Source organism: Marmota flaviventris, chromosome 4 (genome assembly GCF_047511675.1).
Source record: "Marmota flaviventris isolate mMarFla1 chromosome 4, mMarFla1.hap1, whole genome shotgun sequence".
Lineage (NCBI taxonomy): Eukaryota > Metazoa > Chordata > Mammalia > Rodentia > Sciuridae > Marmota > Marmota flaviventris.
In genome coordinates this window covers 53,065,419-53,083,253 of record NC_092501.1, presented here as the reverse complement: position 1 = coordinate 53,083,253, position 17,835 = coordinate 53,065,419, and the positions used below count along the sequence as shown (strand labels likewise).

Here is a 17,835-nt window from a genome sequence, read left to right as displayed (position 1 = left end):
GTTTGTGCACACTGTAGAATATTACACAACTGTGAACAAAAGAACAGACTACGGCTACAAGTACCCCATGGAGGCTTCTCAAAATCACAAGGCTGAGCGGTAAACAGACAAAGCTATATGCCTTACAAATCCATGCGCATGGAGCATAAAAACAAGGCAAACTCAACTATACAGAGGCACAGACACACATGGTAAAACTAAAGCAAAGACAGGGGAAGGTTCATCACACAGGACACTGGCGACCTCTGGGGGTGGGAGGAGCTTCTGCTCATGGTCTATGTCTACACCTGGGTGGTGGTGGTGCTGAGTGCTGCATTGTTCTATTGAACAATGAACTGCTCTATTGTTTTATGGACTTTCCTGTAAGTACATAAATTTTTATAGCTTTATAAAGAAACATGATTGGATGAAGCACACTTAGAGGGGAAGGTCTGGGAGACCTGGCCAAAAAACAAGCATTCAGGCTGGGCCTCAGAACTTGAGAAGGGCTCAGCCACAGGGGGCCCAGGGAGGGAAGGCCTCCACAAAGGGAGCAGCATCGCAAAGGCCTGAGGCTTTTTTTGGTACTGGGGATTGAACCCAGGGGTGCTTAACCACCGAACCACATCCCCAGACCTTTTTTTTTTTTTAATATTTTTTAGTCATACATGGACACAATATCTTTATTTTGTTTGTTTTATGTGGTGCTGAGGATCGAACCCAGTGCATCACATGTGCAAGGCAAGCACTCTGCCACACTGAGCCACAACCCCAGCCCACATCCCCAGCCCTTTTTAAGTTTATATTTTGAGACAGAGTCTCGCTAGGGTGCTTACAGTTTCACTAAGTTGCTGAGGCTGGCTTTGAACCTATAGTCCTCCTGCCTCAGCCTCCTGAGCCGCTGGGATTACAGGCCTGCGCCACCCCGCCCAATGGGCCTGAGGCTCTGTGGTACAAGTTTGGGCTTTACTCTGTAAGGGGAAGCCATCGAGGGTTAACACAGAGACAGCTGCAGCCAGCCAGGGCTGGGTCCCATGCTTTACAGTAGGGAACCTGGCCCATCAGCTGGGAGTCAGCCCACGGTCTGGGACCCCAACTCCTAACCTCTAGGTGGAAGCCCTTCCTACGAGACAGCAGCTTTCTTCCTGCAGCTCACCAAACTCCATGTGGCGAGAAGCCTGCCCTGCAGAGTTGCCAGCACCAGGCCCATGCTAACAGCTTACAGGGTGGCCTCCTAGAGAGGGGTCTCAGTCAGGGCCATTTTGCCCCCTGGGGACATTTAGTACTGTCTGGAGACAACTCTGGTAGTCACAACTAGGGGAGGGGGTACTACTAGAGCTATAGACCGAATGGTGCTCCCCCCAAATTCATTGGTTGGAACCTAATTCATAAAAGGATGGCCTTTGGAGGTGGGCCTTGGGGACATGAGTAGGTTGTGAAGGGACCCTCGCACACACAACTAGCAGCCTCAGAAGACAGACCCCAGAGAGGTCCCTCCCCCATTGCACTGTGAGATTACCCTGCAAGAAGACAGCTGGAACCTCTCCAAGACACCAAATCTGCTGGCACCACGGTCTCGGACTTCCCAGCCTCCAGAACCACAGGAAATACATTTCTGTTGTGCATAAGCTGCTCAATCCATGGTGCTGTGTTAGGCAGCCTGGACAGACGGACAAAGACAACCAGCAGTGGGGGGCAGTGGCTGGGGAGGTTGCTGAACCCCCCACACAGGACAGCCCCCACCACCAGCAATCCAGCCCAAGGCTCAATAGTGTCAGGACACAGAAAGGCCCACCCAGAGACTCAAAGCCTGCCTTTCAAATAAATACTGAGCCCTCAAGACAGAAAAGCCCTCACAGGGGAGATGACGTAGAGGGTCATTCTTGGCCTCCCAGGACCCTCAATCCAGAGACCGTGTCTAAAGATGGCATTTTAGGAAGAAGGTTTCTGGTGACCCCTGACATCGTACCACATGGAGCAGGGCTGGGAGAGGGCTCTCCCCTTGGGAAAGCAGCAGGGGGCTCTGCAGTGGATACCTCCATCCCCCTTCCCTGCCTGGCCAACTCGCAGCCTACAGCCCCAGGAGAGGCAGGGAGCAAGATGGCAGAGCCAAGAATTCAGCCCTAATGGGGAGCAGAGAGAGGAGCCCCATATCTGGGGGCTGCCTGGGAGCCCATCCCTCCCCTGTGCCCACAAAACACCTACAGGTAAGGGACATTCAGGTGGCTAAGCGGCCTACTCCACCTGGTCGACCTTGAGGACTCCCCAGGTCCACACCCTCCACCCCCATAGGTGACAGCTTCCTTCCTTTGCCCTAGAACTGCAGGCCAACAAGCCTCGACCAAGGCCAAGGCCACCACTCAACAAGGCAGACAAACTGCTCCTGCTGTAGCCCTGGCTACTCGCCCTCCTCAGTGTATGTGTGAGAGAGAGACAGACAGACAGAGTAGTCTGCTTCCCCCTCCAGACTGGACACTCTACAAGCAGGTGCCCTGGGCAGAGCAAATACAGCAGGTACTCAATGTGTGTTTGATTAAGGTTTTTTGTTTATTTATTTATTTTGGGGGGTACCAAGGATTGAACCCAGGGGCACTTTACCACTGAGCCACATCACCAGCCGTATTTTGTATTTTTATCTAGAGACGGGTTCTCACTGAGTTGCTTAAGGTCTCACTGTGTTGCTGAGGCTGGCTTTGAACTCACAATCCTCCTACCTCAGCCTCCTGAGCTGCTGGGATAACACGTGTGCACCATGGTGCCCAGCAAGAAGTGGATTTTTTAATTAAGAAGGCAGTTATGATCCAGTTATCGGGTATTAAACTGTTTCCTGAATGTTCTCTTTCTGAGTACCCTTGTTCCAAAAAGCAGGTTGTAAGATCACATCCCTGCAGGGTCATCTTGAAGTGTAAATATAGGAAGTGAGCTGGCAGGAGGGGATGCCCTTGTGAGGACCTGGCACTCCCCCACCAACAACCTGGTCAGGGCTCAGGTTCCCGTCGCCTGCTGGGCTGGTGAAAGGGTGCCACCTGCTGGCGGGTCTAGGACAACAGCACTTTGGCTGAAGTGCAGGTGAGCCTGGGAGAGAGCAAAGGCAGGTGTGGAGGGGGATACAACCACACATCACCTTACCCCTCACTAGCCCTGGTCTCCCTACTCAGGGATTTCATGGCTCCCAGACTAGCTGCTGATTCTCAGGAACATGTCATATTCATATTCTCTCTCACATACACTCACACACACCCAGAGCCCTGCCCAGAAATCTCCAAACTGTAAATAGTAAGCCAGGAATTCTCAAAATTCAAGGTCGGGAAAACTCATGCAATGTTCATCAAATGTACATCTCCAGGCACTCCCTCAGAGAATGTACCTTCCAGAGCTCTAGAGAAGGACACATGATCCATACAATCACCCTAGGGCCGGGGCTGCAGCTCAGTGGTAGAGCGCTTGCCTAGCACATGAGAGGGACTGGGTTTGACCCTCAGCACCACATAAATAAATAAAATAAAGGTATTGTGTTAATCTACAACTTAAAAATTAAAAATGAAATTTTTAAAAAAATGTTTACCCAATAGCCAAATACCCAGATGATCTGATAGGAAGAAATCTCTGTGACCTTGAGCTAGCCAAAGATTCCCTGGTTATAACAACAGAAGTGCTGTATTATTAAAAAGAAAAAAAAATTAAAAGAAATGTATTTAAAATGTACTTAAGTGCTGGGGCTGGGGCTCAGTGGTAGAGTGCTCACTTGGCATGCATGAGGCACTGGGTTCGATTCTCAGCACCGCATAAACATAAAATAAAGGTATTGTGTCCACCTACAACTAAAAAATAATACATGAAAAAAATGTTTAAATAAATGTATTTAAAAGAAAAAAATGAGGGCCAGGTGCAGTGGCCCATGCCTATAATCCCAGCATCTTGGGAGGCTGAGACAGGAGGATCGAAAGTTCAAAGCCAGCCGCAGAAACTTAGCAAGGCCCTAAGCAACTCAGTGAGACCCTATCTCTAAATAAAATATAAAATAGGGCTGGGAATGTGGATCAGTGGTCAAGTGCCCTTGAATTCAATCCCTGGTATCCCCCTCCCAAAAAAGAAAAAAAAATGATAAATTGGACTTTACCACCAAATTAAAAATATCTGCTTTTCAAAAGACACTGTTAAGAGAACAAAAGACAAGGCAGAGGCTGGAAACTGTACTATCAAAACACGTACCTGATAATGAATTTGCCTCTAGAATATATAAAGAACTTTGCAACTTAATGAGAAAACCCATTCTTTGAAATGGCCAAAAGATTAGAATAGACATTTTATCAAAGACAGCTAGATGGCCAGGAGGCACATGAAAAGACGTTCAACATCATTTTTCATCAAAGAACCGTAAATTAAAGTCACAAGGAGATGCCATTATGCAACTAAAAGAATATATAAAATTAAAAACCACACAGAGTGTTGAAGAGAGCTGGGTGTTGGTGACACACGCCTGTAATCCTGGCGGCTCAGGAGGCTGAGGCAGGAGGATGGCAAGTTCAAGACCAGCCTCAGCAACTCAGCAATTCCCTGTCTCTAAATAAAAATTAAAAAGAGCTGGGAGTGTTGCTCAGTGGTAAAGCGCCCCTGGGTTCAATTCTCAGTACAAAAAAAAAAAAAAAAAAACCAACAGTGTTGAAGAGGACAAGAAGGAATTGGAACTCTGGCTGTGAGTGGGGCTGGTTCTAATAGCCAAACACACTCTCACACAGGCAATCTAGCAATCCTACCCCCCTGGGCCCAAGAGAAATGAAACCTGCCTTCACCTGTATGTGAACATTTACAGGCTTTAACTTATGATGGAAAAAACTGGAAATGATCCAAATGTCCTCCAACAGATGAATGAATAAAGAGAAGATGGTAATCTATGCAGCATAATACTACTCAGACCAAAAGGACCCTCTAAGCCAGGTGTGAAGGCATGGCCCATAATCCCAGTCACCCAAGGCTAGCCTGGGCAACTTAGTGAGACCCTGACTCAAAACAAAATAAAAGGGGTTGGAGATGTAGCTTGATGGTAAAGTGACTCTGGGTTCCATCCCCAGTATGGGAAAGGGGCTCAAGTCTCTCAATTAAAATGGCATGGCAGTTGCATATAACCCCACATCCCCTCCTGTAGACTGTAATCTCTAGATTGCTTTCGGTACCTAAATGATATAAATGCTACATAAATGGTCACACTGCCTTGTTTAGAAAATAATAACAAGAACAAAGTCTGTACGTGTTCAGAACAGGCCCAGTTTTTTTCTAAGCAGTTTCTATCCTTAGTTGATTGACTCCAAGGATACAGAACCTGTGGACAGGGGGGCACTCAAGGCCCAGGAGAGTTACCTGGGAGGCTGGTTAAATGGCAGACCACCCCCTTCCTACCCACAGAGATTCTATCTCAAAGCTCTGGAGCAGAGCTCATGAATAGGCATTTTTAACCAGAACTGATTCAGTCCTCAGGCCACGTGCCCAGGACCTGCCCTCTGGAAGACCCTGCAGGAGTGGAGGAACTGACCAAGGGACATCTGTCCTGGGGAAGCGGCCCAGGGGGTGTCCCCACTGCCTCATCACCACCTGGGTCATCCTAACAACTCTGTTGACATCAGGCACAACAGTAGATATTAGCCTCTGGGTTTTTTTGACTTGAAAAAAGTCAAAACTGGAAAGGTGTTTACAATGATGCCTGGAATTTCCTAAGGCCCCGCAGAGGAGTCTGGGAGGCAGAGGGTGGGCGGGTGCAGGTGCTCCAAGGCCCTGGACTGGTAGGTCAGTCTGGGTCACCCAGGGGCCTAGGTTTCAAAGCCCAAAGGGGCCCAGAAATGTCATTTTGAGCCTGGCTTGAGGTGGGGAGCCAAGACCCCTGCGAAAAGCTGGGGTTTGAAGGACCACCTTCTCAGAAAAAGAATAAACCAGGGGAAATCTCCTTTTTGACTATTGGAGAGCTGTCCTGTCTTGGCCTGGGCACTGAATTGAACAAAACACCTCCCCCAAATATTTTGAAATCACAGGCCTATCCTTAAGGTTTGAGGAGTCACTACCCCTAAGGCCCAGAAACCCCGAGGGCTAAGAAGTCAAGAGAAGATAGGCTCCTAGGCTGTCACTCGCACAGTCACAAACACAGCTCCTCGAGGACAGCCCTTCAACCTAGGACTACACAGAAGAGGCACCGCAAGACCTGAGCCCAGTGCCCATCTCTAGCAATCAGAGAAATGCAAATTAAAACTACTCTAAGATACCATCTCACTCCAATAATAATGGCAGCCATTATGAAGTCAAACAACAATAAGTGCTGGAGAGGATGTGGGGAAAAATGTACACTCATACATTGCTGGTGGGACTGCAAATTGGTGTAGCCAATTTGGAAAGCAGTATGGAGATTCCTTGGAAAGCTGGGAATGGAACCACCATTTGACCCAGCTATTCCCCTTCTCGGACTATACCCAAAAGACCTAAAAAGAGCATACTACAGGGACACAGCCACATCAATGTTTATAGCCTCACAATTCACATTAACGATAGCTAGAATGTGGAACCAACCTAGATGCCCTTCAGTGGATGAATGGATTAAAAAATGTGGCATTTATACACAATGGAATATTACTCAGCACTAAAAAAATAACAAGATCATGGCATTTGCAGGTAAATGGATGGCATTAGAGCAGATTATGCTAAGTGAAGTCAGCCAATCCCTAAAAAACAAATGCCAAATGTCTTCTCTGATATAAGGGGGGTGACTCAAAATGGGATAGGGAGGAAGAGCAAGAGAAGAAGACTACCACTAAATAGGGAAGAGAGGTGGGAGGGAAAAAGAGGGAGAAGGGCAGTTACACGGAAGATGGAAGGAGAAGCTCACTGTTATACAGAATACGTATATGATGTTGTAATGAGAAAAAGAAAAAAAAAGTATGTCACATTAGATTGGATAGAGAGAAAGGATGGGAGAGGAGGGAAGGAGTAGGGAGGATAGGAAGGGCAGCAGAATAGAATAGACAATATGATTGATGTATGTACATTCCATGTATGTATTTTATGTCAAAATTCATTCTGCTGTCATGTATGACTAAAAAAAATAAAAATAAATAAATAAAGACATGAGCCCAGGGCCCAAAACTACCTAAGGTTCACCCAGAACAACCCACTGTGACAAGAGTCGGCGGGACAGCAGACCTGCACCTTAAGAACACCCTTTTACAGAAGAAGTAAAGTTCCAAAAGATAAGTACAAAGAAGTCATAGTTAGAGAAATAAGAGTTGAACACTTAATAAAGAAATGATATTATTCCTTTAAATCAAATTCCTTTTTACTAAGAGGCATAAAATTCATTGGATCTGAAGAGAATCCAGAGCATATTCAATCAGATTATTAAGAGAACCAAATAGAACTTTTGAAAACATGGAATTAAAAATTTTAAATGTAATGGAAGGCTCAGTGGGTTAAACACAAAGAAGCAAAGAGTGAAATGGAGGGCAGACTGAAGAAATCCCTCAGCTGTGGCCCAAAGAAAGCAAGAAGATACAGAAGGAGGCCGGGTGCCTCGGCACATGCCTGGAATCCCACAGCTCAGGAGGCTGAGGCAGGAGGATGGCAAGTTCAAAGCCAGCCTCAGCAACTCAGTGAGGCCCTAAGCAACTCAGTGAGACCCTGTTTCTAAAAATAAAACACAAAATAGGGCTGGGGAATTGGGGCTGGGGCTGTAGCTAGTGGTACAGCGTCTGCCTGGCACATGTGAGGCACTGAGTTCAACCCTCAGCACCACATAAAAATAAATAAATGAAGATATTGTGTCCATCTATAACTAAAAAAAAAAATCAAAAAGGAAAAGAAAAGGGCTGGGGAATGTGGCTCCGTGGTCAAGTGTCCCTGAGTTCAAGCCCTGTACCTCAAAAAAAAAGGAGATACAGAGGAGGGCCTGCAGGGATTCCTGACAAAAGAGACTCAAGGGATGGGTAAGAGCAACACACCAACAGCCAGTAACCAGGAGTTCTCTATAAATGAACAGACAGGAATCCTCAGAGTCAGAAAACACAAGACTCTTGAAAGGATTAAAAGGTACCAAAGGTGCCATCCAACACCGCGGCCCAAGTGAGCTTGGTTCCTCTCTTCCCGGCCCACGGCAATGCCTCCATGCAAGGCAGCCATGCCTCCTGGTCCAGTTCCTAGGCCTTTCCACGTCCTCCTTTTCTGCTGTAATGATCCCTCTTTAAAGTCACCCCAAGTCAGGGGTGGTGGCGCTTACCTGTAATGCCAGCGGCTCCAAAAGCAGAGGCAGGAGGATGGCAAGTTCAAAGCCAGCCTCAGCAACTTAGCAAGACCCTAAGCAACTACCTTGTCCAATCCTCCCCTGTCTCACAATAAATATAAAATAGGGCTGGGGGGTGGCTCAGTGGTTGAGTGCCCGTGTGTTCAATCCCTGGTCCAAAAAAAAAAAAAAAAAATATGAGCACCCCTGACTTGTGTTTTTTCCATAGTACCAGGTGGTCCTTCTTAAAACTCTATTCTCCTCTAGTTTTAAGAGAAATACGAGGAACTGGGCACCATGGTGCCCATCTGTAATTCCAGTCACTCAGGAGCTGAGGCAGAAGGATTTCAAATTCAAGCCTAGCTTGGCAACAGAGCAAGATCTTGTTTCAAAAATTAATTTAAAAAAATGCATTATCACAGAACATTTATAAAATACAAACTATCGTTTTCTAATTTTCATTTGTATCTTGTTTTGTTTCCTTTCATTTTCTCTTCTACACAAATACACATGTTTAATATATTTGGTATATTATCATATACACAGTTTGGGATCCTTGTTGTTGTTTTTTTTTCCCAAGCACATCATATATAAGAATGTGCTGGTCCTTATTTAAGCATACGTTGGAAGGTTACGCACCGTTGTTAATGGCTACACAACTGACACTGTACAGCTGTGACAAAATTGATCTAAGCCATCGTCTGGAGCGGGATGCTGAGGCTGCTTAGACTGTTTGCTGGTTCACACAGGAACCATACTGAGTCACCCAGTTCCATTTCCACCTCCTCCAGAAAACCTTCCTGGCTATATGAACTCCCAGCCGCACTCCTCCTCTGAATTATAACCTGGGCTCCATCTGATGGCCGAGCTTGGAGGCTATGCATCGCTGCTCTCTATCTCATGGGTGGTGGGCTGGGATCAGGCCCAGAGCACTACTGTACACATCCCGTGAGCTCTCCAGCACCTTGCACACAGCAGGTGCTTAATACCCACTGACTGCTTAGATCCCAGACCTCCCAGGCTGCATGAGCCTGGCCAGCCCCCCTTCCCAAGGGTCAGGACTTTAGGCACCCACAGTGGCCTGTGCTGATATTTTGCTTCTTCTCTGACCACTACAGAGGTAAAAAGGCCCCCCTACTGTCCAATCCTACATTTAAAGGCCTGGTCCCCACCGCCTGGGCGTCTCCACCTTCAGCCAGGGCCACCATGGCTCATGGCTCGCCCAGGTTGGTAAGGGCTTTGCCACACTCACTGAACTTCCACACCCACTGAGGGCTGCGTGGTAGGGCAAAGGCCTGGCTCTGGTGCCGTTCAGTTAGTGGCCTGGCAGGGAGCCAGAGGCCTGGCTTGAGTTCCTTGGTGGGCATGGACCCTGGACGGTACAGAGGAGGTGCTGTGGCATTCCCTCCCCTAAGCGCCCCCCACACCTCACCCAAGGCAGCTGCCAACTTGCCAGTTCACAGAAACTCCCAAGGGGCCCATGGGGACATCTGAGTTCACAATCTCTGGTCCACAGAAGCTGAAGCCCAAACTCCCTAGCAAAGCCAAACTGTCTACTTACTGGGAACCATCCCTCATCCCCTGCCCCATGCAGCAGTGACACCTCGGCAGGGGCCTCTCCCTCCCTCCCACTGCCTGGGATACCTGTGTCCTCATAGCTGTCCCCAGGAAGCCTCCCCCCCCCCCCGCCCTGCAGCCCCTGTACCCTTGCCACATCTGAATGAGATAGAGCTTCATGTGTCCCTCTAACCTGTGACATTTTAACATAGGTATAGGTGATTCGACCCAGAGATTTATCAATTTATACTTAAGTCACCAATAGAAACTGGCCCAGCAGAGAGAGACCTGGTTGGCTGACACCTGGAGGTAGTGTTTGTGTCATGCAGGATTTAGGCCCCACCTCTAGCTTTCAGGGATGAGAAAAAATTAAAAATAATCGCTGCCATCTACTGAGCTGCCTACATACCAAGCACCTTACAGGCATTATAATTGCTCCTAACCACCCTGATGAGGTAGACACTATTACCAAGCTCATTTTACAGATGAAGAAACTGAGGCTCAGACGGGTTAAACAATCTGCAAAGGTACTAAGCTAGTAGGTGACAGAGTGGGGATTCACCTCCAGGCCCCCAAGAGCCAAAGTCTGGCTGTCAGCTACAGTATCAGTGGTGGTCAGCCTCAAATACTGGGCCAAGCACAACCATGTCAGAGAGTAGTGCAGAATCCAGGACTCCTTGACTCAGGGCCCACAGCCAATGGCTCCCCACCATGCGGCTCCCCAGAGCTCCCTCCAGAGCCGGCAGTCATCGTCAAGTCAGTCTGCTGGTAGAGGAGACGCCTCGCCCTCCTCGGCTCAGCTCAGCCAGTACCTCCCTATGCCAACACAGCACCTGACCCTGTGCTGGGCTCCAGCTGGGGCAGGGAGACAGGAGCAAAAGATCACAGGGTCCCTGACCTCTAGGGATGCTGGCTGGGTGCTAGAGAGCAGGAAGCCAGCAGGGGTGAACGGGGTCAGGGTGAGGGCTTCCTGGAAGAGGCCCTGACCAAACCCATCCAAAAGACTAAGTGTCCTTCCACTTCCTGAGCCATCACCCCCTGCCTCGGGAGCTGCATTCAGACACACCTGGCTGCTCACAGAAATGCCAGGGTCTGGGTCTTTGCTCGGGCAGTAACCAGTATAGAAATGCTCCTTTGCCAGATGGACAGAAAAACATAGATAGACAGACGCGCGCGCGAGTATACACACACACACACCTGCCTATGGAATTCCTTTCTTTATGTCAAAGACTTAACTCAAAGCCACCTGACTATTTGCACGATCATCCCCAAGAAAAGACTGCCCTAGTCCTCTGTCCTCTGGGTTCCCAGAGTACAGCTGTGGCTCTGCAGTGGTGCTTACACTCCAAGGATCGATCTCTCTCTCTCTCTCTCTCTCTCTCTCTCACACACACACACACACACACACACACACACACACACATCATTCATGTACACACACCTAGGTAGATGCACAGCATCCCCTGCTGACCCTTGTCATAAGTATCTGTTGATTAATCGGGATGGTCTGTCCTGGGGTACCTGAGCAGCTACCAGGCTAAGAGCAGTTCAAAGCGAAAGACCCCTGCGGCAGGCCGGGCGTGGTGGTGTGTAACTGTAATCCCAGCTATTTGAGAGACTGAGCAGGAGGACTGCAAAAACAATTAAAAAATAAAATGTAAAATGGGCTGGGGATGTAGCTCAGTGGTAGAGTGCCTCTGGGTTAAAAAGAAAGGCACAGACACCACAGTTCAAGCAGTGTAAAGGGAGTGCAAAGGGGCCTCCCGGCTGAGCGATCTCAAAAGAGCCCACTCTGCCTGTGCAACTGCATCTTCTCCTCATCTGCAGAGGGGGGCTGGCCACACCCGGCAGGTATGATTCATCACAGGGAAGTTCAACAAGAGAACACTCGGAGGCACCCAGCACAGGGCCATGCACAAGGGCTACTCAGCCAGCGCTGGCCCGGTATCTTCGGCTGGTCCAGGGGCACACACACTCAGAATCATTGCAGTCCAAGGATAAGCACACACTCTCCATTTTCTTTTTCTTTCTTCTTCTTCTTTTTTTTTTTTTTTTTTTTTTTGTACTGGGGATTGAACCCAGGGGCACTTTACCACTGAGCCACATCCCCAGCCCTTTTTATTTTTTATTTTGAGACAGGTCTAAGTTGCTGAGGGCCTCACTAATTTGCTAAAGCTGGCCTCAAACCTGCAATCCTCCTGCCTCAGCCTCCTGAGTTCCTGGGATTGATTACAGATGTGTGCTACCGCACCTAGCCTCAGGCTCCATTTTCTAGCACTATTTTTTTTTTTTTTTTTAGTTGTAGTTGGCAACAATACCTTTATTTTATTTATTTATTTTTATGTGGTACTGAGGATCAAACCCAGCGCCTCGAATGTACTAGGCAAGCGCTCTACCGCTGAGCCACAACCACAGTCCAGACCCATTTTCTAGCATTTTTCAAACCTCTTTGGCCATGACCCATGGTAAGAAATGTGTCGTATGCTGGGACCTAGCATGAACAGACTAACACGGTTCCACCACTACAAGGAAAGATCCATGACTCCCTCCTGACAAGGCGCACCTGAGACTGACCCCTTCAGCTCTTCCTAGACCATCTCTACACTGAACTCCACAGGTCAGTTGGAAAAGCCCTGTCCCCACTCACCCAGAGTGTCAGAGCCGCTCTCCACCGTTTCGTTCACCTTCCGTGCAACTCTGGCCACGGCCTCACCCATCTTCTTCAGCATGCAGACTGGGGTGTCCCGCTGCCAGCCCCCAGGCCGGTCTGCTGCTCACAAAGGGGCCTGTGCCTAGAGGAAATGCAGGTCCATGAAGCACCATCCAGCTGGGGCTCGCCCCATGCACCTCCTCCCCAGGAACCCAGGCTGCCGGGAAGCCTACAGGGGGCCTCAGGCCACTTACCTCCTCTCTGGAACTCAGAACCTAGGCCACAGGCAGCTCAGCCTTTGGAAGAGCTGATGGGCCTGTCAGAGGGTGAGGGCAGCTGGGCCCTGCTGCTTCTCTGGGAGGATCAACATGTGTGACCTCATCAGACGCAGGGCCCGGGCCTGCATCAGTAGCCAGGTGGGTGTAAGGACTCAGATGTGCACTGGCCTGTGACTCAACAGGTGGGGCACCAAGGAGGAGGCAGGACACAGCCAAGTGCAGGGGAAAGACACCTGTCCCTCCATACTGCGACCTCTGAGTCAGGGCTCTATCTGCACAATTGCTCCAGCTCCCCTGTTCACCCCACCCACATCTGCCAGGCTCCCTGTGCACGGCAGGAGGTGGAGACACCAAGGCAAATTGGAGCTCAGTGTGACAGGTGGATGGGTCTCTAGAAATTGCCTCCCCAAGTGCCAACAGGAAGGGAAGGTTACAGCATCAGCCTGCAGACCTGATTATCAGACTGATGCTGGGTTGATCTCCAAGAAAAGGGGGAGGTGCTAGAAACGAGAGAAGGGGACCTGATCGCCAGGGAGGACGCCTTTGAGAAGGGTAAGGGAGATAAAATAATAAGGGGCTAAAATAAAATTATGTGGTATTAAGACATAAAACTGTCCTCAACCCTCTGTTTATTACTGAGAAGGAAACTAAGGCATAAGAAGTGGCTAAGTGGCCTGAACAAGGTCAAAGGGAGTGAGTGACAATGATCAGGCCTGCTCCATATCCAATGTTCACCCATATTGATAACAGCCGCACCCCACAAAGAGAGAAGGAACTTGAGGTCAAGGTCTTTGTCCCTAGGCTCCAATCCCAGCTTCCCAGATAACTCAGGGATTCCAGGGAGCTTGTTCCGAGGGCAGATGGGAAAGGGAGGGAGACAGTGCTCAGAGCTGCTGGCAGACCAAGAACAGTGCCCACGGGCTCAGCTAGACAAGCAGAGCAAGGCCAAGCCCATCTACCTGCCCAGCAGAGTCAACGGTATTCCACGTGTGTGTTTCACCAGGGAGGCTGACACTGAAGGCCAGAGACACAGGGGTGCAGGGGGAAAGGCTGTTTGATAGACAGAATGTCCAACTCCACCATTAGTAGCTAAGACAGCTTGGGAGAGTTTTTTAACTACTCTGAGCCCGTTTCTTCTAGTAGGTCTAGTAATACCCACCTTGCTGAGTTAAACACGATTGAACAAAATCTATAGATCTACCTGAATACTCCATAATTCCAGTTGAGAGGATAAAGCAGCACATGGGCAGGCATGGCAGCAGCTTCTAATCCCAGCTCATTGCCCACGCGAAATTGAGCAAGTCATCTCTGAGGAATGAGAATTCCCATCTCTCCACCTCCAGGAAATCTTCCCTGATTGTCCCAGCCCTCAGTGTTCTCTCTTCCCTGTGAGTTTCCACAGCACTTAATGACTTAGCACAAGTCATCTGGGTTGCTTTTGAGCTTTTAAAAACCAACACACACACACACAAACATACACATACAACTGGGTATTGTGGCACATGCCTATAATCCCAGCTACTTGGGAGGCTGAAGCAGAGGAAGTCCCAGTAATGGTAAGCTCTGAGGCCCAATGTTGTGAGTCAGAGGGAACAAAAAAGCCTAAACAGGATCAACATGTAAAGTCTAAGTGTCAGAATAGTTCACTAGGAAGAAGCGTTTCTAATATTCCAAACCATTCTCTGAGCACAGCACAAAGGTGCCCTAGATTTCCAAAGGGGATCTAAAATCATCACTTAAAATATTAAGTGCTTAAAATCACCACCCTCACTACTTGGCTAGGAATCACCCTTCCTTCACCTAAAACTTCCTCGTCCCCCGACAAGGGAGAATTAAGTCCATGGGCAGTCCCTCTCCAAAGCCGGAGGACAGAGAGAGGCAAGGCTGCGAGATGGAAGGGCGGCAGGATCCCATGTTATTCAGGGCCTAGTACAGGGTCAGAGGGGTCCAAACTAACAAACTTGGGATAATGAGGAGCTGGACTGGGCCTCTGGGATTCCAAAAGGGCATGGACAAGATCAGCCAAACACAGAAAATTGTCCAAGTCATGCAAGTGGCAGAGAGCTGCGGGCCTCTTCTAGACTGAGGGCAAAGCCCCTGGGCAAGGCTGCCCCTGTGTAGATAAATAATCTGAGTCCACAACCTACAATCTGAATGTCAGCACCATCTGAACAACTGGCAAATAAGGCAGCCCCTCCTGGAACCAGAACCCAACCACAGGACTCCAGGACACCCCACAGGCCCAAGTGTGGAGCTCCCTGAAGCATCTGGTCATCCCCACGTGCAGGAGTGGTGATAGCAAGGAGTCAGAGAACATCCCAAAGGACAGAAACAGGAATCATCAGCACACATGGGTTTAGCCTAGGCATGGAATGTTCCAGATAGATGGTACTACCAATCCCAACCAGTTCCAGGCACTGGAAGGGGCTTTGGACAATGTCAAGAAAGCACTCCAAACCCCAGAGACCCTTGGACATAGGGTCTTAGCCCACACTCACACTGCTCCTGTCCCCATATGGTCCTCTCCACACAGCCCAACTCCCCTTTCCTATGAGTGGGCACCATGGTCCCAGGATATGTTTAAATCCAATGAACATCTCGTGGGGACCTTCTTTAAGGCACACACTGAGAAGTAATTTAACAGGACAGGGACAGGGTATGGGCCAGAACAAGCTTCCCACCAGGAGGCAGGATGAGCCAGATGCCACTGCAGCTATGATGCCAGGCCCAAGGGACCTCAATGAAGGCATAAGGCAAGATTTGAGCACCAGCTACACAAAGAGATGCAGGAGAGAGGGAGCAGGCCACCCGTCTGTTACCAGAATAAAGGAGGCCATCCTACAAGGCTGTCCTCTGAGGAGGGTAACTAATTCATGCAGTTTCCAGGACTGTGAAGCAGCCCCATTTGCAAAATGAAAATACCACCTTCCTTAACTGGTTATGAAAAATACCTGATACAGCACTTTTGAGAAAGGACTTTACAAACCATGAAGTACTTCCCACATGAAGGCATTTCCAAAGATCAAACAGGTGTAGACAGGAAGTTTGAATATAATAAATTGAATGCCAGGGAAAAAAAATCGTTGATTTTGTGGGAGCTGGCAATACTGGCTATCAGTCTACATCGGAACCTGGGTTCATTTCAATTCAAAGCTGGGGGTGGGGTGGGGTGGGGTGTACTTAAACCCTGACAGTGGTCCTCTGACTCAGCCCTTACCAGCAAAAACTCTACCTTTTCTGCAGTCCCAGGAACTCTGCAAAGGAACCACTGCGACACCCCCATCTGCACCAGCTGCTCCTATATTTAGTTACTGGTGTGGTCAATTGGGAATTTTATAGCCTGGCAGCCACTCCGAATGACAACCTGAGCCTCCCCAGCCATGTGTTTCGAGCTGCTCCCACCCATGGCTCTAGCCAGTTCTCTCGATGGTGCCAAGCTAGGGAACGGGTGGGGAGTTGAAGGGCAGAGGACTTGCTTGGACCCCACTAGTTCCAAAGGCCCACGCAGGCCAGTACAGAGTTGACCCACTTTCACACCCGGGGGAAAGAGCCTGTTGGGCTGGGAACGGGACGCCTTGTTTTTTGTGCCACGGGGTTTGAGGAGACCTGTGCGAGCTCCCTTATGGACTTCTTGACATCCTCGGACTGCACCTTCCAGGACTGCACTGTTGGCCAGGCAGGGGCCCGCCTAAGCCGGATGCCCTCGGTGACTCCTGGTCCCGGGCCCACCGCTTGCCCGGCAGGCGGGGACTGGAGAAAATAAAGCAAAGCACTGAGGCATCCCCACAGCGGCCGTGGGGCCAAGAGGCAGCTCCAGAGCAGGCATCTGCAGCTCTCCAGGGCGGAAGCAAACCCCGAAATTGTCACTTGGGGACGAAATACACAGTAACCTCTCCCAGCTCAGGCGCCTCCCCAGGGGAACGGAAGCCCGTCCGGGAGCGCGTCCCCAGGTTCCCTTTTCCCTGGTAGCGTTGCACCCACTCCCCAAGAGCTACTGCGATGCAGTCGCTTTGTGCAAACAAGAGCCGGCGCCTCCTGGCCGGTTGGCACCGCAGGAGCCGCTGCCGGTGCGCCGCTGCTCTCTTCCACCGGGTGACCTGGGGGAGGGGCGGGGAGGGGACGAAACATAAACCGGGGTATTTCTCTCCCTCTCTCCCCCAGCCCCTTCAACGCTTGGCCTCAATACCACGTTTCCTTTGCGGGGCACGAAGCGTGTGGCCCGATTCCGGACCGCTTTCGGCTCCACTTACGGCGACAATGCCTCCTAGCGCCCTGCGCAGCGCAGTCACGCTCCCGCGGCCACCGGCGGCGCCCCATGCAAGTTCCGAGCCCGCAGGGCGCGGCGCGCGGGGCGGCAGGCTCCGCGGTACCTCGGATCAGCCAATCAGCGCGCCGGGACAGGCGCCGGGGCGGGAGCGGGGGCAGCGCGCACCCAATCAGCGTGCCCTCCTCACGCCGCGCGCGCCCGAACGCAGAAAGGAACCGCTTTGTGTGAGGCTTCTGGAGAAAAGAGCGCTGGCGGGCCCCCGCGTGTGGACTCGAGTGTGCACCGCGTCCCAGAATCAATAGAATTGAGGTTCCAGATTTGGTTTTCTTGAGAGATGGACTGAATTAGCCAGATCCCGGGTACTTCGGAAAACGTGAAGACGAAGAATGGGGAACTTTTCGTCTAGGGCTTTCTGCCGCCCATTCAGGTTTTTAGAAATAATAATTCTGGCAGTTATTTAGCCTCTTGAAAGCCCAATGTGTTCATCTATAAAATAGGAATTAAATATATAAATACCTACTTAACAGGGTTATCAAAAGGACTGATACATCGAATGCTTAACACAGCGTCCAAACCAAGCCATGACCCCTCGCTCAAAGGTCGCTGCCTCACTGACCTTCACTTAGAGAGGACACCCCATATCTGCTAAAGGCTATGTGGGAAGACGAGAGGGTGCCCTGCCTCGACAGTAAAAATTGGAAAGCCTAAGCCTGTCAAATGCTCCAATAAGCAAAAGCACGTCTTGAGTTGCTGAGTCCTGAAGAAGCAATAATTGGGCCTCCAGAAGCTTCAGCAGTCTGACAAGGAACACATATTCCCTTGGAGATTAGTGAATGCTATGGGTTGAATT

At 49.8% G+C, this 17,835-nt stretch overlaps 1 protein-coding gene across 10 annotated transcripts in view; it reads right to left on the bottom strand.

The window, feature by feature from the left end:
• The window catches only part of Lrrc20 (leucine rich repeat containing 20), a 101,537-nt gene that overhangs the window by 55,597 nt on the left and 28,105 nt on the right, over positions 1–17,835 (bottom strand). For 4 of the 10 annotated variants that reach the window (XM_071611201.1, XM_071611202.1, XM_071611203.1 and 1 more), the window contains 2 exons: positions 12,438–12,582; positions 1,499–1,639 (listed from right to left, as the gene is read on the bottom strand). In XM_071611201.1, the coding sequence (XP_071467302.1) occupies positions 1,499–1,639; positions 12,438–12,519 (223 nt within the window). In that variant the 5' untranslated portion in view covers positions 12,520–12,582. Of the gene's footprint in view, positions 1–1,498; positions 1,640–12,437; positions 12,583–12,694; positions 15,167–16,968; positions 17,057–17,835 lie in introns of those variants that run through there. The other 6 variants (XM_071611200.1, XM_071611206.1, XM_071611208.1 and 3 more) reach the window with 3 other exon arrangements.